This window comes from Mytilus trossulus, chromosome 12, assembly GCF_036588685.1.
Source record: "Mytilus trossulus isolate FHL-02 chromosome 12, PNRI_Mtr1.1.1.hap1, whole genome shotgun sequence".
NCBI classification, from domain to species: domain Eukaryota; kingdom Metazoa; phylum Mollusca; class Bivalvia; order Mytilida; family Mytilidae; genus Mytilus; species Mytilus trossulus.
This window is the reverse complement of record NC_086384.1, coordinates 57931424-57954655: the sequence shown is the minus strand read 5'-3', so window position 1 is coordinate 57954655 and position 23232 is coordinate 57931424. Positions and strand designations below refer to the sequence as shown.

General features: G+C 32.8%; 1 protein-coding gene across 1 annotated transcript in view; it reads right to left on the bottom strand.

Moving 5' to 3' along the window:
- LOC134692624 (uncharacterized) overlaps positions 1-22322 on the bottom strand; it is a 31655-nt gene extending 9333 nt beyond the window's left edge. Inside the window, exons 1-8 of the mRNA XM_063553084.1 lie at positions 22261-22322; positions 12772-12850; positions 11285-11646; positions 9896-10004; positions 8205-8306; positions 7644-7805; positions 6106-6191; positions 4486-4606 (exon numbers count right to left, since the gene is read on the bottom strand). Coding sequence (XP_063409154.1) covers positions 4486-4606; positions 6106-6191; positions 7644-7805; positions 8205-8306; positions 9896-10004; positions 11285-11631 — 927 coding nt within the window. The 5' untranslated portion in view covers positions 11632-11646; positions 12772-12850; positions 22261-22322. The remainder of the gene's footprint in view (positions 1-4485; positions 4607-6105; positions 6192-7643; positions 7806-8204; positions 8307-9895; positions 10005-11284; positions 11647-12771; positions 12851-22260) is intronic.
- Between the last annotated feature and the right edge of the window lie 910 nt (positions 22323-23232).

Here is a 23232-nt window from a genome sequence, read left to right as displayed (position 1 = left end):
CGGAACCTTTATTTTTTACCAAATAATTAAATGAAATTGCGCCATATTTACCTGTAAATATTTTTTTACCTATAGCAAAAGAAAAGCAAATGATATGTTGTCAGAGCTACCTAGAAAAATAATAAATCCAGAGCTCTTCAAAATTGAAGAAGAAAATTAAGAAAAAAAAGATTTAAAATATGTGCGTCAGTAAATGTATATAGAGAGAAGAAAACTTCACCGGCTCAACTTAAATTCCAGCAGAATTTCACTGAATAGTGGATGCTATTGGTGTTGTTACAAACAAAGATGATGACTTTGTATTGTGTAACGATCCAGAAAGCGGGATCATTTTATTAGGATGCGAAGCTAATTTAAAATTTAAAATTTCTGTGTACAATTTCAGAGGAAGTTTTTGCTGGTATCTATAAAATTTGTCCAAAATATTTTAAACAACTTTATACTATACATGCATGGCTTCAAGATAGGACATTATATATGTGTCTATTCTCAACTACAAATACCAGCCTTTAGTTCAATGATGTACAGAGACATTTTAAGGTGTAACTGTGTATATATATATACAAGTGAACGTTTTAATTCAGCATACTTTTTGTTATTAAAATGACTTTAATTCCGCCAGTCGGTAAACTGCCGATCCCAATAGATATAGGAAGATGTGGTGTGAGTGCCATTGAGACAACTCTCCATCCAAATAACAATTTAAAAATTAAACCATTATAGGTTAAAGTACGGCCTTCAACACGGAGCCTTGGCTCACACCGAACAACAAGCTATAAAGGGCCCCAAAATTACTAGTGTAAAACATTAAATCTGTATTTATATAACTGTACAAATCACCCATGCAGAAACATATATACACATGGAAAAAAGTATTGCAACACCTTAATTTTTTAAAACATGAAAAATTAGTCTCTTATTTTGGATGGAATATGATAAAATATTTGTAAAATAATATTGAAACGTAGTTAATGATAACATTGGCTTTAAATCGAACAAAAAATGTATGAAAAAAAAAGGTTTTATCGAACTAAAATTTTTATAACAAAATGAAGTGTTTTTTGTACAAAAAAATGCATTTTACAAGTTTTACTGTAGTCGAACTTTACAATGTCAGACATTTCAAAATTAATCTTTAGAAGATTGTTCACATCATGGTTGGTCGTTATACGCCAAAGAATTAGTACTTTGAGCGCAGCTTCCATTCAATACGACGAAAGCAAGCGATCCATGGTAAAAAAGACATTTAAAGGGCACATATTTATCTTTCGTCTGACAGCACGTATGCACCGCAGTTATCGTGAATTATATAAACATATAAAAAAAAATTAAAAAATAACATTATTTTTTTAAGACAAAACAGAGAAAAGAACTGATAAGTGCGGGTATTCCATGCGCCTTGCCTCCTTTATGTTTCGATATTTTAGAAATTAATTATTCTTTTATCTATTATAACACGTGAAAACTACACCGGTGAGTTCCATATATGTCTTCAACTTACAGCTGGTCCTGAAAAGGCATGAAATATTTGCCACTGGACTTTTAACAAACAACAATCAATCACACTACAACTTAAAGTATATATAGTAGTGAAATACAAAATGAATATTATAATGATACAATTAGCAAAATAAATAGAATACAAATACACACTACTTTATTTAACTGACATAATTTAAAGGAATACTCTGTAAACTATATAAGTAGAGAAGCGAAAAGTTTCTTTTGAATACTTAACAAACTTCCGAACAGTTCATGTTTTTTTGCTCAATTTAAAATCTTGAAAACATAAGCATGTATATTAAAAACTGACGATCAGACATCACTAATACGTGTATACACAAATTCATTAATTCTTTATTAATGTTTAGCCCTACGGCACCTTTCTATTAAGAATGATGATGAGAGTAATTGTAATATATAATAGGCATGTACTTTCTTACGTTACGGATCATTGATTTTGTTACCTGTTGACCCGGTTGATTACTAGCACGTGCCATCGAACTCGACCATTTTAACTAAAATAGATTTTGTTTAAGTTAACGCCATATGTATACTAAGTACAGTATACCTATCATATGGATTAGAAAATGAATATTATACGGTGATACTTTAACACTGTCCCGACAGAGACTGAATGAATGCAGTATGATGATCAGGTTTCGGGATCTGAGAAGTCTTTTTTCGAATTTCCGGATGTCGGGAATATTTTTTTCCAACTTAAATAGAGTAAATCTCACTAAATTAATACACACGCAAACAAAAAGCAACAGCTTCAACGGTTAACTAGGACATATATCAACAGAAAACGAATTAAAGCAAATGTCATACATAAAACCAAAATATGCATGTGTTAATTTGCCTCCGGTGCATTTCTGTGGATCCTTAACTTTTTTAGGTTACGTTTAGGATTTTCCGTTACTAATCTTCAAATACGAAAAACATTTTCACCGGTGTTCACAACATTTTAAGGTTTATGGCATACATTCTGGTGTGTATACAATTAACATACGTCCTTGCATTTAATTACCAATATACATTTATATAAACTAACATTTATTAAAAAATAAACAACATATATAGACGAATAATTTATTAGTTCCTCGACAAAACAAGAAAAAAAATAAAGAATCAACAGAAGATTTAATTTTTCTTTGTAATTAATCAAAATATACTTCAAACAAATCCTAATATAAAAAAAAAACATATATACAAATTAATCTAAAATGCATTAACTCGTGTTATCAAACCGGTATACTAAACGGATCTAAACAGGGTCTGAACATGTTGAACGTAATTTTGTATCCATGGTCTGTTTTGGTCTGACACGGTCTTAACGGGTCTAAACAACCCGCTAGACGATTCAGTCTTTTCCGTCTTGATACGCCTTAACGAACTGATTTACCTGATGAGGCTATCGATCTGAACGGCGACTAAACGATCTGAAATATCTTGACGAATTTTTCTAGCGGTAAATCCAGTCAATCAAGATGTGATCAGACCAAAATGACCGTTTCAGACTGAAATCGTGCTACTAGTGAGAGCTTTGCATGTGGGAGATACAGTCAAACCTGATTAAACCGGACCCTGAATAAACCGGCTACCTGTACATTCCGGCCGAAAATGAAAGTCCCAGTTTTTTTCCCTTCAAAGTCTTTGTTAAAATACCCTTTGTTAACCGGACCCTGTGTATTCCAAATTCCGGTCTAATTATGAAGTCCCAATACTCTTGATTACATTAATTATTACCTGTCAAAACCAGTTTGTCTTAAATAATTTCAATGATCGATATGCAATCAAAACATATTTGTTTATACAATATATGACTTTTCAGGATAATCAATTAGTCAGGTGTTAAACTTTGAAGTAAACTTACAATCGTACAGTAGTGAGCTGTATTACTTATTAAAACATTATAAACGTGTCAATTAAACGACAAGACACACCGAATATATCTCGGATTTAACTTACGTTTTGTAACTTAGATAAACAAATTTAAATTGCAGCATAAGAAATTTACATCGTGATGTTGAAACCTTTGGTTCCCTGCTGTGAACCCCTAAACAAATGACCTTGATAATGAAAAACAACCGGATGACAACAATCAATGCGTATAGTACACTGTACGACAACGTTTCGATAGTGATGAAATTACGTTTGATAATATTCTGGCTTTTTAATCGGCCATTCCAACATTTCAAATAAATGATCATGGAAGTAAATTGAAACTCTCATCTCACAATCCGAACAACGAGAGCATTATGATGCAAATGCAAACAATGGAAAATGAAGTGAAAGTATTTTAATTGATCAGATGTTCTTTACAATCAAGTGGAACTTTTATGGAACTATCGGACGTTACAAGTCATTTACTTCCGGTCATAACAGAAATCTGAATAAACCGGCTCACTGTCTAAACCGGCCCTTTTTCATAGTCCCGTAGCCAGCTGGTTTATACAGGTTTTACTGTACATTCCTTAATTTATAACAATTTCTATCATTTTGAAACAGCAATTTTTATTAACACAAAAAATCTGTATGTTCATGCCAGTACTGGGCTAGTGATACCCTCAGGGACTAATAGTCTAACAGCAGAGGCATCGACCCAGTGGTAGTAATAAAATTTAACTAATTTTCTTGCACCAGATGCGCATTTCGACAATACATAAATAATTTATATTTAATGAAATCCAAGCTTATATAAAAGATATACTTTGGTTTCATAGTTATAAGCAAAAATATACATTTTACCCCTATATTCTATTTTCAGCCATGGAGGCCATCTTGGTTAGTTTTTTAAACAAGATACCCCAATGATGATTGTGGCCAAGTATGGTTAAATTTGGCTTAGTAGTTTCAGAGGCGAAGATTTTTGTAAAATTTAACAACGGACGACGGACGCAAAGTGTTGAGAAAATTCACATATCCTTTTTGGCCATGTGAGCTAAAAAATCAATTCATTCTCCAAATCCTACTTCTCCTTACCTGATGGTACCATCCAGTTGGGATAATTAACATTTCTCCGGTAGTAACTGTAACCTCTAGATACTGGGCTTTATCAAAATGTGGGTACTTGGTTGAATCTGGCACAAAAGCATCAATTGGGCTGAAAATAGAAAACAGTGAATTTTAGCTAAGGATATTAATATGACAAATTAAAGTTTTATGAAAATCTGCAAAAGTAAACAAATCTTGTTCAGAAGGCATCATTATGAACAGCTAAATGTTTACTGTCAAATCATTTGTTTTCTGCATAACAATTTTTTACCATTGAAAAATTAAATTAATTTCATCATGTTCATAGTGTTTTCCAAAATATTAAGACTGAACACAAGTGTGGCCACTTCTATTTGAGTCACGAAACGTCTAAAGTTAGCAGTGATACTAAAATTGTGAAGATTTCAGTATTTTGACATGAATTACTAATGTTAGTTCCTGATGCAGTTGAAGTACCATGTCAAATATTTTCCTCTACATACTATAGTGGATTGTAAGAAGCTTCTGTTCTAATTAAGTACAAATCCAAGAAAGTTATTAAAAAAATAATAATAATTCAATAAGGTTGTGTATAGTTCATGAATCTACATGTGTCTATAATGTAATGTTAATAATAATTTAAAAGTTACAAAAGTTTAATAATAATTTGAAAGTTGCAAAAGATCAATAATTTTAAAAAGTAAATTAAATGCATGTGTCAAGACAACTCTGAAAAAAATTAATTTTACACTAAATAACACACAAATGGAAAACTATTACAAACGAAATAAAATTAATTGCCACAGCTTCTGTCCAAGTTTGGTACACATCCAAGATACTTTAAGAAAGTCATTAAAATTTTAAATATTTCAACAATGTTGGGTTTTCATGTCCATGAATTTACATTTATCTATGATTTATGGTAAATATAAATGTGTCAAGATAACTCGGCAAATTACAAATTTTACTGTAACAATTACAAACAAATGGAAAACTTATACAAACAAAATAAAATTCTATTACGATAGTAAATAAATACAAGCTCTTAAAAGCCATACCCGTAGCCAGGGGGTTGTGGGGGTTCTGATGAACCCCCCTTGAAAACAAATAAGCACTGTTAAAGTCAACGTTCTGTTTGAATTGTGACTGTTAAAGTCAAGTTCATGAGTCCAAATAACCCAAATACCCCCTTGAAAATTCCTGGCTACGAGCCTGAAAGCAGTGATTAAATACAAACACCAAGAACATCTTTAAAGAGTGTGTTAGAGGTGTAACATTACACACAATTAATTATGTACTTTTGCAATATTTCAGGAAAGATTTTATACATAAAATTGAAAATGGAAATGGGGTATATGCCAGAGAAACAACAACCTGACTAAAGAGTGCATCTGAGCCGATTCATATAGAAATCGACCTTATGCAAGTGTCCAATTGTTCATGTATAAGACTTTGATTAATTTTGGAATTTTAAACTTCTATCCCCAGTGAATTGTTACACCACTAATGTGTCTGGAGTACACATATCACAACCACAAGTGTATAGAATTACAATGTTTTACTCGTAACAAAACGTTACACCACTAATGTATCTGTAAATGTATACAACAACAATATGTGTATTTATACCTATCATATCGGACACAATCCAGTGGAAAATGACATTTCCTCTTTGGATATATATATAATAACTCATCCTGTCCTGGTGGAAAAAGCTTGTAAACAAAAATATAAAAATAATTCTTCTTTATTTATTTCAGCAGTTTACACATTAGACTATTTCTTGATAAAAAAATTACTGACATTTCAATACTGAATAGTCCCGAAAGGATAATTATCCTAAATAAGAATATAATTTTCTCCCATAAATTGTTTTATTTAAATTTGTCCTTTCTGGCTTCTAAGCTGACTATGCAGTGTGGGTTTTGCTCATTTTTGCACCATCGTTGAACAGGTCACGGAGATCATGTATACCACTGTCCCAGGTTAGGGGAGGGTTAGGATCCCGCTAACATGTTTAACCCGCCGCATTATTTATGTATGTGGAGCCAAGTCAGAAGCCTGTAATTCAGTGGTCGTTGTTTGTTTATGTGTTACATATTTGTTTTTCATTCATTTTTTTTATATAAATAAGGCTGTTAGTTACCTCCTTTGAACTGGTTTACATTGTCGGGGCCTTTTATATCTGACTATGCATTATGGGCTTTGCTCATTGGTGAAGGCCCTACGGTGACCAACAGTTGTTAATGTCTGTGTCATTTTGGTCTCTTGTGGACAGTTGTCTCAATTGGCAAATATGCCACATCTTCTTTTTTATATATTTCAAATTAAGCTTGGATACATGTAAGAGTAATGTGATTCATAAAGCTAACAATGTTAAGAATTGCACTTGTTTTTTGGTTTAGATTTTTTGGGGTGGTGAGCATGATTAAACGTGTAATAGTGATAAAGATCAATGCTTATGCTTAAGGTGGTACCTAACACTACAGGGAGATAACTCTGTAAAGTTATCTAAACGTTTTAATTACATTGTGTTGTAGAGGGAACAAGAAGCTTCTCAGTGATCAAAATTGGTGTTTGTCAATCTGCTATATATTTTTCTAATAAAATGGTTGGTTCAAAACTTTTGAAATTTTATATTTTTGTTAAACATTTTAAAGGATCAAAGTAAATACTTTGTCAAAATTTTATGAAATCTAAACGAGCCAAATTAATTATAGCGAAAGTGTTGGGTACCACATTAAGAATTTCAAACATACAACCGGTTGATGTTAACATCGATTCATTCATTAAAAAAAGACTTACTGCTTTTACTCGTTGATTGAATATAAGTAGCAATTTAAGTCTAAGTAAGTATAGCCTAGGTATTCTGTAATACTTAATCATTTACTATATTACTGTGTTTCTGCTTTCTAGATTAGCACTACGTACTATATCAAGATGGTGTTTTTGAACTGATGTAAAATCTAAGAATGGCCAGTAGGCAGGGTAGCTAGACTCAAATAACCATTTTGATGGAAATTAATATAAAATTAAGAATGGCCAGTAGGCAGGGTAGGCTCAAATAACCATTTTAATGGAAATTTATATAAAACTAAGAATGGCCAGTAGGCAGGGTAGGCCATTTTGATGGACAATTTATATAAATGAATGTCAATATATCTTACCATCCATGACTTTTGTCCATACAAAACAGCATTGGTAGCAGTCCAGTTGTAAGGGTCCATATGTAAACTGGACCTAGAAAATTGTGAACCCCACAACATCAAACAGTCCCAAGGTCTAACTTCATCTGGGAACAGATTAAAGAAATTTTCTTCTGCATACACCTGTAATTAAACACAGAATAATGTGATTCATAAAGCTAACAATGTTAAGAATTGCACTTGTTTTGGGTTTAGATTTTTTGGGATGAGCATGATTAAACATGTAATAATGATAGAGATCAATAATTATGCTGTAGTACTGTAAACCAACTTATTTTCGCGACTTTCGCGAGTAGAAAAATAAGGCGAATATAAATTGTCGCGAATATGTCAATCTTTGATCTTTCCTTAACAAACTTCATCAAGTAAATCAGATAATCGCGAAATTAAATAGCCGCGAAGTGGTCAAGAAAGGGTAAAAAGCGAAATAAAGTATCCGCGAAAATTAGTTGGTTTACAGTATTTCAAACATACCACCTGTTGTTGTAATTATAAAATAAACAAATTTAATTATAAAATAATAAATAGTTCATCCTCAAGATAGGTCCAACCATTTGGTCCAGAAGTGTCCAGCTCACTTATAAAAGTGTCCATGTCAACTGCTAATGCTGCAGGTTTTCTATTCTGATGGAGAAAAACATAAATCATTCAATTTGTTGCATTTCTTTTCAGCTATTTTAACATGAGTTAGAAACAAACTTTGATAAACTGGACTTCTCAGAAGAAGCACTTTAAAAGAACTACTGTTAAAAAGCAATTGAAAAATGGTGCACATGGCAAAGTATGTCATAGACTGTTTAAAGTAGAGACAATAAGTTATATATATCAAGGCAATCGTACTATATTTCCAATACTGCCTGGCAATAATGTGAATATAGGGCCAATATTTCAAATACGGACTGGCAATTTATGAATCCTGAATTACATGGACAATATATGCTTACATGTTTTTTAGGATTCATTGCCAGTCGATATTGAAATATTGGACCGGTCCGAAAAAGCAATATAGATGACGCGATTTATATGACCAGGACAATGTCATCTACTGTTTTGATAGTATAAGGGCTGTTTTAATCGTATTATTTCAAAAAGTACTCTAATATTGGCGCCTCTGTCTGACAATATTTATTTTGGAGTGAAAAATTGTGGACTATATACATATAACCCTGAATATTGAAGATGCATGAATGTGTTGTGGTTTTTTGTGTTGTTTAATTGATGTCTTGTGAATGTTTACATATATATAAACATTGTACCATGTCTTTTATTTACAAGTCATTTAATTTATCAAAACACAATAATCGATCAAATATTTTATTTGTATCCATGAAGAGACAACTCATGTGAGAGAGAAAAGACCTACTCACCACAACAGCTTCCAAGGAGAGACAACTCATGTGAGAGAGAAAAGACCTACTCACCACAACAGCTTTCAAGGAGAGACAACTCATGTGAGAGAGAAAAGACCTACTCACCACAACAGCTTCCAAGGAGAGACAACGCATGTGAATGAGAAAAGGCCTACTCACCACAACAGCTTCAAGGAGAGACAACTCATGTGAGAGAGAAAACCGACTCACCACAACAGACCTTCTCACCACAACAGCTTCCAAGGAGAGACAACTCATGTGAGAGAAAAAACCGACTCACCACAACAGCTTCCAAGGAGAGACAACGCATGTGAGAGAGAAAAGACCTACTCACCACAACAGCTTCAAGGAGAGACAACTCATGTGAGAGAAAAAACCGACTCACCACAACAGACCTTCTCACCACAACAGCTTCCAAGGAGAGACAACGCATGTGAGAGAGAAAAGAGAGAAAAGACCTACTCACCACAACAGCTTCCAAGGAGAGACAACTCATGTGAGAGAGAAAAGACCAACTCACCACAACAGCTTCAAGGAGAGACAACTCATGTGAGAGAGAAAAGACCTACTCACCACAACAGCTTCCAAGGAGAGACTACTCATGTGAGAGAGAAAAGACCTACTCACAACAACAGCTTTCAAGGAGAGACAACTCATGTGAGAGAGAAAAGACCTACTCACCACAACAGCTTTCAAGGAGAGACAAGTCATGTGAGAGAGAAAAGACCTACTCACCACAACAGCTTCCAAGGAGAGACAACTCATGTGAGAGAGAAAAGACCTACTCACCACAACAGCTTCCAAGGAGAGACAACGCATGTGAATGAGAAAAGACCTACTCACCACAACAGCTTTCACCATAACTTTTTCATCTGCATAATTTTGTTGAAAGAAACGTTTAGTCCAGTTTATAGCTGGCCATTTATCAACAACATCTGTTATTATCACAGGCCTACAAAACATAAATTCATAATTTATAAAAAAAGTTTCATCATTCAAACAGTTTCAAAGTCAAGGCTAATGAGCTGTTTTTCTTTATTATTCATTGTGTTCTATAGTCTTTTTTTGGGATAGTTGTCTCATTAGCTTTTCACACCACATTTTCTTATTTTTCTATAATAATAATTACTATGAAAACTAAAGTGCACACACTGAAATGTTTTGCTATCTTTTCTAATCATTGTTATTATGTTGATAGTCCTAAATATAAAGTTACATAACCATGAAAATGATATAGACTCGATAAAAAACATACATCTTATGACAAGAGTGCACACACTGACATGTCTTGCCTGCTTTTCTCCAGAGCCTATTGGAACTATGTTCAAAATCTTTAACAAGTTTTTTACAAATTGTTCAATACAAATCATTTCAAATAACAAACTTCCGTTGAAAACACAACTCTACTAAATTTGTCACATTTCTTATAATGTGCACACAATAATCACAAGTTCACTTCAATACCTGAAGCCAACTTTAATCACTGCAAAAGGCATGAACTTCATAGTTTTTACCCCTTATTTAATACAATTTTTATCTTTGAGCATGAAGCACTCATCATTATAGCATGTGTATAGCTATAGTGTGTATAAACTATAAAGGAGTAGGTCCCATAAGACCCCTTTTTGGCCCCAAAATATAGCAGTTTTACAAAATTGTTAAAATGTTTAGTAATTTTTTGGACAGTAGAATGCTTCCGCTACATAAATATGGGCTGTTTTTGACAATACAATGCACATATATTGGGAACTAGCACCATTAAGTCATGCTAAATTACTAAAATCGTCGCAATTCTAGCATTTTAGTTAAATTTTATACGGTTTTCGTGTAAAACGAAAGTGTCTGCATTCGTGTTCATCCTTAATATTGAAATGTAAGTTGTATTTTACGAAAATACATAACATATATAAAAGTTGAGGATGAACACGGATGCAGCCACTTTCATTTTTGACAAAAACCATCTGAAAAGTGACATTTTTCAGCATATTTGGTAGATTTTTCATATTTAAGCTTGAATCAGATCGTTTTTAATGACTTAATCAGTTAAAATCTTTCACATAAACTAATTGATTCAAATGAAATAGACACTTAAGTGTTTAAAAAGTGGTCAAAATCTTTTGTCAGATGAACCTGAAATTTGAGGCCAAAATCGGTCCTTATACCGGGCCTGTACTTCTTTCTCATATATATATACAACAAAACAAAACATATGCTGATACATCAAAATCCTACCATTTGCCATCATATATATCCCAGAATTCATCTAAGGACAGGCCTGACCTCTTTTCTACGTTCCACTGATCTAAAGGTTGGTTATAAATTTCCATGTTCTCTTCCCTTGTTTTTTCAGCTTTCGTGTAATCATAAATATAAGGAACTGAAGTCAAATTAATTGTTTCATCAGATGAGGAAAGTAAATAATCTGATTTATTGGCAGCGCTAAAGGATACAGCCGTAACCAAGACAACAGAAATGATGAGCACCAATAGGAGGCGTAGTGGTGTGACTAATTCCTCAGACTCCATCTGTTTAGCCAGTCTTTCTGCTTCGAGCAGCTCTTTAGATATGTGTCTTTTCATTTCTTATTCTTAATTCTGTAAATTAAAAAACAATTTTCTTCATTCTGTGAATAAAATAATTATTATGATCAGCATTTAAAATAGTTTAAATTTTTGTTGTTTAAGCAATATAAATATAAATTTCTGAAATAAAATTAAAAACAAATTTATTATTGAAAATTTTCAAAATGAAAAATTATGTAGCTCTATGAAACAAAATAAATATAACATGTGTCCATTGTACATAGATGGTGTCCCCTCTTGCACATAATGGTATAAAGGTATATATTAACTCGAGGACAGTAAAAGTGATTCACCCAGTCTGCACCAAATCTTTTCTAACTGCTAGTCCAAAGACCAACATTCCAACATTTTTCTTAGGTACTAGTATCAGTTTTTAGAACAGTTTTGCTAATACTAACTTAGTCCGAATAAGATACATAAATATTCGTCTACAGTTTAATTTTTTTAAAGGATTTGATCAATGCATCAAATGTAAAGTTGAGGTCAAGTGAAAACTGTCTGACAGACACCATTGCCTTGCAAGGTACATGTACATACATATGTATATATACTAAATTTATATAAGTATCCAGTTACTCAAAATTTATCAAGAGGAATCTTCAGGTTATCTATCATGCCTGTGGGTTTATTTTGATCAAAGCTCTTGAAAAGTGGTGTTCCAAAGGTTTCGACTACCCAATTGTTGCAAAGAATTACCATATTTTTGATATTTTGCAATAGAAATAATCATGATAATAGTGAGGATCAGCAGATGATTTTTTTTCTTCAAAAAACAGTTTTGATGGCTGTCAAAGCCAAATAACATGTTAATATCAATGTATTTACAATTTTTTTCCCAAAGATTTACATGATTTAGGTTGATTTATAAAGCTTGTTACCATTCTATTGTTTTAGACTTTATGTTCAGGCATCTTAATGTCTTTCGGTAATAATGTGTGGGTTGCAGTTCCATTGATAATTTTCTATAGGCCATATACATTGAATATTTTTTGTAATCTCCTTTGTTATGTTCATTCATATATTGTAAATACAGAAATTTGCATGCATTTTTAATATTCTATTAACAATGTTCTAAACTAAAATATGATTTTAGTTTTTGAGATATTGAGAAAAATTCTAAAAAAGAAAATCACTTACAGTTGAGACTTGTTTTCTGTTTCATCCGATGAACCATAAATTTATTCATTATATATATTGCACCTTTCCACATAATATCCTAAAAATTATAAAAAAAATAATAATTCTAATATTTTTAATAATATTTTCCAGAAAAACACATAATTAAAATATTGATATTTGCTTTAAAATATTCATGATCACAAACAGTGAACTATAGAAACTTTTATAACGTGCGAATAAAATGATTCGTAGCAAATTTTCCCAATGGAATATTGTACTGCTCCAAGAGCCAAAAAAATCAATTCTATAACAATAACATCACATGTTTTAAATCAGGGTCTATATCTTTCAAGCCATTTTTTTAATTCTCTTTATATACATTTCCCCCATTCCCTATTCTTTATTCTCTAGAACCTCATTATTCCATATTTCTTATTATTTTGGTCCTTTTTTTCTCTATACTTAATTCTTTTAGTCCATTTTTCTGCAGTATTTTAATTCACAATTAGACCCTCTTAAATTAGTTCAAATATACATGATGCTTGCCTTTTAAAAAGCAAACTTATAATTGTATATATGTCTACTGTTTATTGCTCTGACAAATTTAAAGGCATTTAATTTATCAATTTTTCATATTATGCAAACAAACTGATTGAATCTTGTTACTAATCAATTTTAAGTTTATGAAAGTGGTATATATATTGGAGTATCAACTAAATAATCCAATACTTAATTGATAAGGTGCCACTAGGGTTCTGTTATCCTACCCTTTTTATTTAATCAAAAAATACTTAATCACTCAAAAATGAAATTTTGAATCATCATCAAAAAGTATACAGATCTTAAGATTAATATAACAAAGACATGTGTAAAGTTTGTAGCAATAATCATAAATCGATTTTGAGATACAGCACAACATGTAAAAAAAACCCTCCCCCTTTTTTACAAAATACTCAATAACTCAAAAATGAAATTTTGAATCATCATCAAAAAGTATACAGATATTCAGATTAATATAACTAAGAAGTGTTTAAAGTTTAAAGCCATTATCAAGAATCGTTTTTGAGATACAGTGCGACATGTGAAAAAAAACACACCCCTGTTTTAGTTGCAAAGTGCCGTAAATCAAAAAGTTAAAATCTAATTTTCACCAAAAAGTATACAGATTATTTGACCATCATAAGAAACAACTATATTAAGTTCCATGAAATTTGGATAAGTCGTTCTCAAGTAATGGTGCGACATGTTTACGCCAGACAGACAGACGGACGGACAGACGGACAGACACAGGACATGTGTATACATGTACCATAATACGTCCCGTCAAAATTGACAGCCGTAAAAATGTAAACCTTTTTATATATTGCGTAGGTAAAAATATAGCCTTCTCCGATATTGTTTGGGTTTCATCAGTGGTGTGTAATGTAAGAGTGGAATACCAATTTCAAATTTTGCCAGAAGGAAAAATTGGTTTATAAAAACACAGACCGGAAAACTAAGAAAGATGATAGTCGAAAAGTTATGGAACTACGTTGTTATCATATATTTTGGAAAGTTTTCCTGACCTTTTCACATATTTTCAAGCTGAAGACTGTGGAATTGAGAACAATGGGCAAATACATTTGGATGTGTCGCCAAATGCATGGACACAGATAAAGCCTGGTCCACTTGCAGTTAATGTTATTAAAATAAAATGATTAAAGGACATAACTCAAAGTCAGGGGTACTACTTGTTCAATTTATTTTTAATTACTTGAAGAAGCAATATTAATATACTTATATAAGTAAATTTGTAGGATACTTATACAAGTGACTTTTATTTACTTGTATAGGTAAAAAAACAAGTGAAACTGCGAGCTACTGCTCACTGATGATACCCACGCCGCAAGTGGAAAATATTAATAGTGTAAAAATATGCAAGTGTTTGGTAAACATGAAGTTGTCGAGTGATAAATCTGAAAAGGCATCACACGGTATAGCTGACTTATATAAATCTTGAAACCAAATTTCAAAAATCCTTGTATTGTAGTTCCTGAGAAAAATGTGACGAAAATTTTCAACTTGGCTATCATGTGTAAAATCATACAAGTAGATATAGGAAGATATGGTGTGAGTGCCAATGAGACAACTCTCCATCCAAATAACAATTTAAAAAGTAAACCATTATAGGTTAAAGTACGACCTTCAACACGGAGCCTTGGCTCACACCGAACAACAAGCTATAAAGGGCCCCAAAATTACTAGTGTAAAACCATTCAAACGGGAAAACCAACGGTCTAATCTATATGGGACGGACGGACTGACTGACTGACAGACAGAGGTAAACAGTATACCCCCCCCCCCCTTTTTTTTAAAGCGGGGGTATAAATTTTGGCTGAGTTATGTCCCTTAGACATTCAGATTTTTTTACTTTTAGAAGTAAACTAGAGGCTCTAAAGAGCCTGTGTCGCTCACCTTAATATATGTGATGGATTCATGACAAAATTGTGTTTTGGTGATGGTGATGTGTTTGTAAATCTTACTTTACTAAACAGTCTTGCTGCTTATAATTATCTCTATCTATAATGAACTTGGCCCAGTAGTATCAGTGGAAATGTTAATAAAAAATTATGAAAATTGTTAAAAATTGACTATAAAGGACAATAACTCCTTAGGGGGTCAATTGACCATTTCGGTCATTTGACTTATTTGTAAATCTTACTTTGCTGAACCTTATTGCTGTTTACAGTTTATCTCTATCTATAATAATATTCAAGATAATAACCAAAAACAGCAAAATTTCCTTAAAATTACCAATTCAGGGGCATCAACCCAACAACGGGTTGTCCGATTCATCTGAAAATTTCAGGGCAGATAGATCTTGACCTGATAAACAATTATACCCCTTGTCAGATTTGCTCTAAACGCTTTGGTTTTTAAGTTATAGGTCAAAAACTGCATTTTATCCCTATGTTCTATTTTTAGCCGTGGTGGCCATCTTGGTTAGTTGACCAGGTCACGCCACACATTTTTTAAACAAGATACCCCAAAGATGATTGTTGCCGAGTTTGGGCTAATTCAGTCCAGTAGTTTCAGAGGAGAAGATTTTTGTAAAAGATAACAAAAATTTACGAAAAATGATTAAAATTTGACTATAAAGGGAAATAACTCCTAAAGGGGTCAACTGACCATTTCGGTCATGTTGACTTGTTTGTAAATCTAACTTTGCTGAACATTATTGCTGTTTACAGTTTATCTCTATCTATAATAATATTCAAGATAATAACCAAAAACAGCAAAATTTCCTTAAAAATACCAATTCAGGGGCAGCAACCCAACAACAGGTTGTCCGATTTATTTATGATCTATTTTTAGCTGTGGCGGCCATCTTGGTTGGTTGACCCGGTCACGCCACACATTTTTTAAACAAGATACCCCAATACTGATTGTAGCCAAGTTTGGTTCAATTTGGCCCAGTGGTTTCAGAGGAGAAGATTTTTGTAAATGCTAACGACGACGGACAACGGACGACGACGCCGGACGCCAAGTAATGGGAAAAGCTCACTTGGCCCTTCGGGCCAGGTAAGCTTAAAAGTCAATCCAACTTCTTTTATTGAATTCTTATGATTTCTATGCTCAAATAGAATTTTAAATTATCTGCCCTTTGCAGATGTCTTTACTGATCATTCAAGTGTTATAATTACATGGACAATGAAAATCCTTTTTTTCTTTTATCTCCAGAACACTGCTAATGTTCACCCCCCCCCCCCCCCCTCCCCCCCCCTGGAGAAATTTTTGATGGCCTTTTGCAAATACTTAATATCTTTGCGCAATCAGTTTCTTTGTTGAATTAATGAGATAAAACAATTGAACTCTAATAAAAACAATTGAGCAAACCTGGGAAAAATCATTAAAGGCATGATTTTACATTTCAAAACTAGAGAATTTTTGTGGGATAGTAAGATAAATTTACTTATGCAAGTACATTTTTAAGAAAATTAAGGGGAGATTATTCAAACATTTTTTATTTACTTAAATGTGTATATTTTGTTTTACTTCTACAAGTAAATAAAAATAACTTGTATAAGTAGTACCACTGACTGACTCAAGAATAGTAAAAGTAACGCTACCCAAATTCATGATTGATCTGTTTTTTGTGGAAACAGCATTTTGTAAAAGATTCATACATTTCGTTGCAGCAAGCTGAAATTAGAGAACAGAAACCAATTTTGGGAACTATATAATGTTGGTGGGACAGACAGAAGGACAGACTTGTGCTCCTGTTGCTACAGGGGGCATAAAAAGTGTAAAGAATAGACAAAAATAGACAAATATATATATATAGACTAAGACAAATATATAAACATGATAAACATGATAAAGACGAGAGAATAATGAGGTGCTAAAATATAAACAAAGACAGGAGAAAAACATGATAATGGAATGATGGACAAAAAGTATATAGAATCTATAGAAAAAATGAGCTAAAAAAATAAAGAATACAGACATGATGTTCAAATCACAGTTCAATATTCATGATATTGGGTCAACTTGTGGTCCACAGTGATGCCGATTTCATTCAAAAATAAATTCAAAAGACCAACAAATTAAAGGGGGTATCATCCATTTTGGTCTATTATATGTCATTATTATTTATTTCTATTATGAATTACTATATACGTTGAACCACAAACGTCAAAATCATTCAATCGCGTAGTGGAATTAACTATTTTTGGATTCTCATAAATTCTACCTATAACTTTTGGACTAGTTTAAATCTCGGTCTATTTCTGTAATTTGTTCTTAAATACTTTTGATTTTTTAACTCTGTATGCTTACATTGCCTATGTAAATTTTAAAACTATTTGTATGCACATTGAACGACAAATTTATGTGACGTAAACTAATTTTATGACGTCAGACACTCAGGTCAATCCATGTGTTTGTAGATAGATGTTTTTGTGTTCTGTTAAATTGTCCCTTTTAAAATTGTTATGCGATGATGACTGATGTACCCATATGCTGACTATTTTATTAATTGTGACTGTTTATTTAACGCATCATGTAAATATAACGGAATTTGATGAGACTGTTATTAAAGAGAGAGGGTTCGCGGTATAGAACCAGGTTTAATCCACCATTTTCTACATTTGAAAATGCCTGTACCAAGTCAGGAATATGACAGTTCTTGTCTATTTGTTTTTGATGCGTTTTGTTATTTGATTTTGCCATGTGATTTGGACTTTCCGTATTGATTTTCCTCTAACTTCAGTATTTTTGCGATTTTACTTTTTTGGGGGGTTTTCATCACAGATCCCGCTTACAGTGTTTTATCAGATTCCTATAACCCGCTTATTATATTTACTATGTATGTAAGCAATTCTCATTTTTTTGTAATTTCCTGTGTGTCTCGCTAGACCTCATTTCACGTTTTCACAACACAATAATTTGACTTTCACATATCACGCTTACGAAAAATCGACAATCCTGCGTCACGCTTAGACCCCAATGAGACCCTGGAACAACAAAATGACCAAAGAAGCACTTGAAACCTTTGAATTATTGTTAATTGCATTCATCCATAAATATTTATGTAGTTCAGAGTTCACTCACACGTTGTCAAATGCATGGTTGCAGGGCTCAGACTACTTCAGAATTATAGGGAGAAGTGACTTCTCATTTTGAAACTGATAGGGAGAAGTGGTGAAAATTGAAAGAGAAGTGGTCATTCGTGTGGTGCGCTACAATGTTTGGATTTTACTGTAGAATAAACGTTCATTTGTAAATAATGTTCTTTTTATATTGTTTAATTTTTATCTTAGTATACAATTAAAGTAACATTTCAAATTAAAAGTTGTTTAAATTTTAAGTGCCTTGTGAGAAACAACCAACTAAATATCAAGCACTAAAAAAAAAAAAAAATTTTAAAAAGGTACAGAAATTATAAAATAACAATTACAATTTAATTAAAACCAAGCTTGTGTATGAAATTTAGTGTTTCTCATCAAAAGATATAAAAAGGTAAGCTGGGCCATAATATATTGACATTAGTGTTATAGTCTAAGATTAAAGCAACTTTACAATAGTTTACAACAATCCATTTAAATTATAGGGAATGATATACACCAATCAATGATGAGTTTATTTAGATGTAACCAAAATCTTTTAATGCGTGTGGAATGCGTAATTTTCCCTTTTGGGATCAATATTCTTCTGTCAGCTGTTCCATCCGTGCGTCCGTAGTATTTTTTGTAAAAATACTGATTTCGGTCATAGCTTGTCCGTTTCCGATCCGTAGTTTAGAAATCTGTCAATAGCGGACGATTGCAAGAAAATTTACAAAAATAAATGATGTTTGACAAGTTATTTGGAAAGGATCATGACATTTAAATGAAATAAATGGATTGAAAATTTACTGGAGGCAACTGTTATCACGTTTAAATGAAGTAAAAAACTTATTTTGCAGCCGAAAGTTAAGTTAATGTACGTTTTTGAGTAACAAGCACCGGAACTTTCGGAAGTGCACGAAGTGATAAAAAGTTGTATTTTTATTAAATAACTTGCTACACACTGCAAAAACAATGCTTCATCCTCTTTTCATAACATAATGAATCGATTATGTCTGAATTTCTTTAATTATCAATATAAAGTTGATGTTTCATCAACTTGGTAATAAATTGAAAATGTCCGATGACGGAAGCGACTGAAAGCGAGTATCATAAACAACAGGGCGACTTGTCTTCCCTTTTGGGGGTCAGGGAAAGCAAAGTGACGGTCGGGAAAGCGACTTATTTGCCCAAGCCGCCTGGTAGCGTGAGCTCTGGGTTGTGTTGATAGACATACAAACTGTAGCAGATAATATAACAGTATAACGGTGCATCGTATTGCAATATGTATTTGTGTAGAGTGTAGATTACTTAGCTCTAGCGTTATATTAAAGTATGTTTACCAGTACACTTTGATTGTCTCTTAGTTATTAAATACTGTTCGAGATTCAGTATATTTAGATATCTAACGTGTTTGTAAATAAGGTAAATGCGTTAATTTTTGTTTCGTTTTTTCACAAAATTAGTATTGAATTATTGCACTCATTAGACTAAGTCCAGCTTGAATATCAGGACAGACGGGTGCTACTTGTCTGAAAGGGCAATTTAGCGCAATAACCCAAATTGTAAGGGCACTGTTTGGCAGTGTATTAATAACCTTGAATACATATATATATTGATAGGCTCAGCTGCAAAACATTACTTGTATTTTAACCTTATTCAGAAATTAATGTGTTCCAAGTGTTGGTTCCAGAAAGATTTTTTTATTATCAAATTATCATACCATGACACAAAGCATATCATTTTAATTGATGTTAATTTATGCAAACTTTGCATTTTGATCAGGAAAAAAATCCTTAGAATTTTTTTTTTTTAATTTTATAATTTATATAACTTAATTATACAAGTCTATAAAAATAAACAAGTAATTCTGAAAGATGGAGCTTAACAAAATTGAATTTGTTATGTAATAAAATTATCTACATTAAAATTACTTGTTTAGACATATAGTATTTGTGTTATTGAATGTTACCTAACTTGTAATCATTTAAATTGTTACAAAAAAGTATAAGAAGTGCACACCAAAGTGCTCCTAAGTAGGGAGTTTTATAAATATAACAGATGATACAAGAGATGATTATATTATAATGCTGCAATAATACATTGCACATTGCATATATTACGGTAGGTATAAACTCCATTATGGTTAAAAAATGAAAGCATTTGTTAAGTGCTCCTATGAAAGGAGGATTATAATACAAGAAATAACACAGGAAGTGGTGCAATCTTGTTATGTTCAAATACATATTTCTTTGGTTCTTCTTTTAATTTCATACTCGTGGTTATAAAACAAAACGTTTTTACCAATCTACCAATCTACTAATAAATTGAGTCAAAACTTAGTATGCCTTTTAAATTGTTTTAAATTTTATTTAAAAATATATTTTTTTATGTGTACATATGCTATGATACGTAAACATTACAAATGGCTATAAAATTATCATTCTGTATTACATATCTAGTATTTGTTCAATTATCTTAAATCCACTAATTAGCAGTGAACAATCATTAGCAGGGGTGATAAAACTGCCAAAGGCATTAGCTATTAAACTTAATTGTCAGTTAATTAGTGTTACACAATCAGGTAACAATTTTACCGGAAAAGCCAGAAGGCATGAAATTTGTAAAATGTATCTTTTGAAAAGGCAGAGGGGGGCATTATTTGGCTTTGGAGGGCAGAAGGGCGGGGTTAGGGGCACCAAGGGCGGGGCGCCCTTCTATTTAGGGCAGGCGGGATAACTAATAGTTATTAAGGTTCATCATAACCTTTTGGCTAAAATGGCCGTATTTACACCCCAAATTTTGCTCTGAGTACAGACTAACCTATACACCTGCAACAGTTTTAAGGGATGGCAGGAACTAGATATATAAATTTTAAATGCATTTTATGTTTCAGAAAATTATAAACTTATCTAGATTTTGCTATCCATTTTTTTTCGTTCCTGCAGAAGGTGCAAAAATTAACTAAGTAGTGAAAACGATTGAGGAGCTCCCCTCATAAAATCAATGTTGTGAGTAGTATTGATTTAAATGGACAATAGATGGACAATAGACACCTGTAAACAATAGGTGATTTAACAGGTTTAAAATGGGTAACTGAGTGGACCGTATCAAATGAAACTCGGGTGTTTGTTTATTTTGCTATCTTCTGCAGACTGGAAAAAAATGGACATCAAAATCCAGGTAAGTTTTTAATTTTCTGAAACGTAGACTTCATATAACTTTTATATATCTAGTTCCTGCCATGCCTTAAAACTTTCCTGGATGTACCAGTTTGTCTGTACTCATAGTAATTTTTGAGGTGTAAACACGGCCATATTTTTCAATTCCTTATGATGAACCTTAAATTTTATATATAAGTGTCTGTTTGCGATGCGCCGACTTATAGTCATCAATGTGCTGATGGATCGTCGCAGGGGCGGATGCAGGAATTTTCGAAAGGGAGGGTGCTAACCCAGGGCAAAGGGGGGTGCAAAACATATGTCCCGATACAAATGCATTGAACGGCAAAAATAAAAGGGGGTGCGCACCCCCGGACCCCCCCTCTGGATCCGCCACTGCGTCGTATGATGTAGATGTATACATGGAGGGGGGATCTTGGGACTCCCAAGTCAAGTGATTTAAAGGTCAGGATTTTGTGATTGATCCTTTCAGGATCCTTGAATTTTTTTTTCGAATTTCGGGATGTCGGCATTTAAATTTCATTTAATTCGGTACCTAGGGATTTCATGTTCTTAAGCTCAGGATTTAAGAATCAGAACCCCGACCATCTCTCTATCCAAAATTATTTATATATATGGGAGCCTCTGGGGCTGCTATCAACATTATACTAGAGTGACCAATTAATCGCAATTTTCGCGTATGATCATGCTGATTTTGTACATGTGTTTAACCTTTAACAACAAACGTTGATTATACATACCCAGATAAACGCCCTAGTAACTGATTATTGATGTTATTTTGCATTAGCCAAAGGGAAATAATCTAAAAAGATATGTTGTCTAATATTAAGAACCAATTACGGGTATACCATTCCGGTTTTTTTTTTTTAATTCACAGCTCTGGTGTTTCGAATACCTCATACCTACCTAGCTGTAGGCGGAGTGCATCATGCCATCGGGGAAACCTTAATAAATAACATTTTATTGAATGGTTGGAAAATTTTAAGAATGTTAAAAAGTTTGATATCAAATTTCTTTTTTTTTTGTATTTTGTGTAGATTATAAAAATCCGCAGATTTTTTTTCATTTAACTTGGCACAATATACAACTCGTCTAAACATCAACCCAACAATGTTAGATCTGTAAATTTCCTTCGCAAAATTTTGGTTCATCCCTCGCCGGGATTCGAACCCATGCTATTGTGATATCGTGACACCAAATCGCCTGCACTGCAGCCGTCCCGCTGGACCACACGACCACCTGGGCTCTATAATAGAGCTTTCGCTGGCCATGTGTTACTTTTCCTCGTCAGTTTTAATCTAGCGGCGTACTACAGTACATGATATATAAGGCATGAAGATGTTATTGTTACAGGTCAGCTAAATTATATATAGTTAAGGATCCTACAAATTAATGTAAGATACAGTCACAGAAAATAATTATATTTATACGTACGTCTGAGTCAGTGACAACTCTACAACGGGAGCGTAGCTATAATTCGACAACCCTAAATTCCGACAGTCCAGTAGTCCGACAGTCCGATAGTCCGACGGTCCGATATTCCGACAGTCCATTAATTCGACAGTCCGATGGTCCGATACGAATCTCTTCTACTGAGTGGAGGGGGGCTCGATATTCTGCTGCAAAGGATATGGTTATCGTCCTATATATAAATTGAATACATTTTTGTAACTTCATTGGGGTGTAAAAGCGTTGACCGAAGTACATTTTGT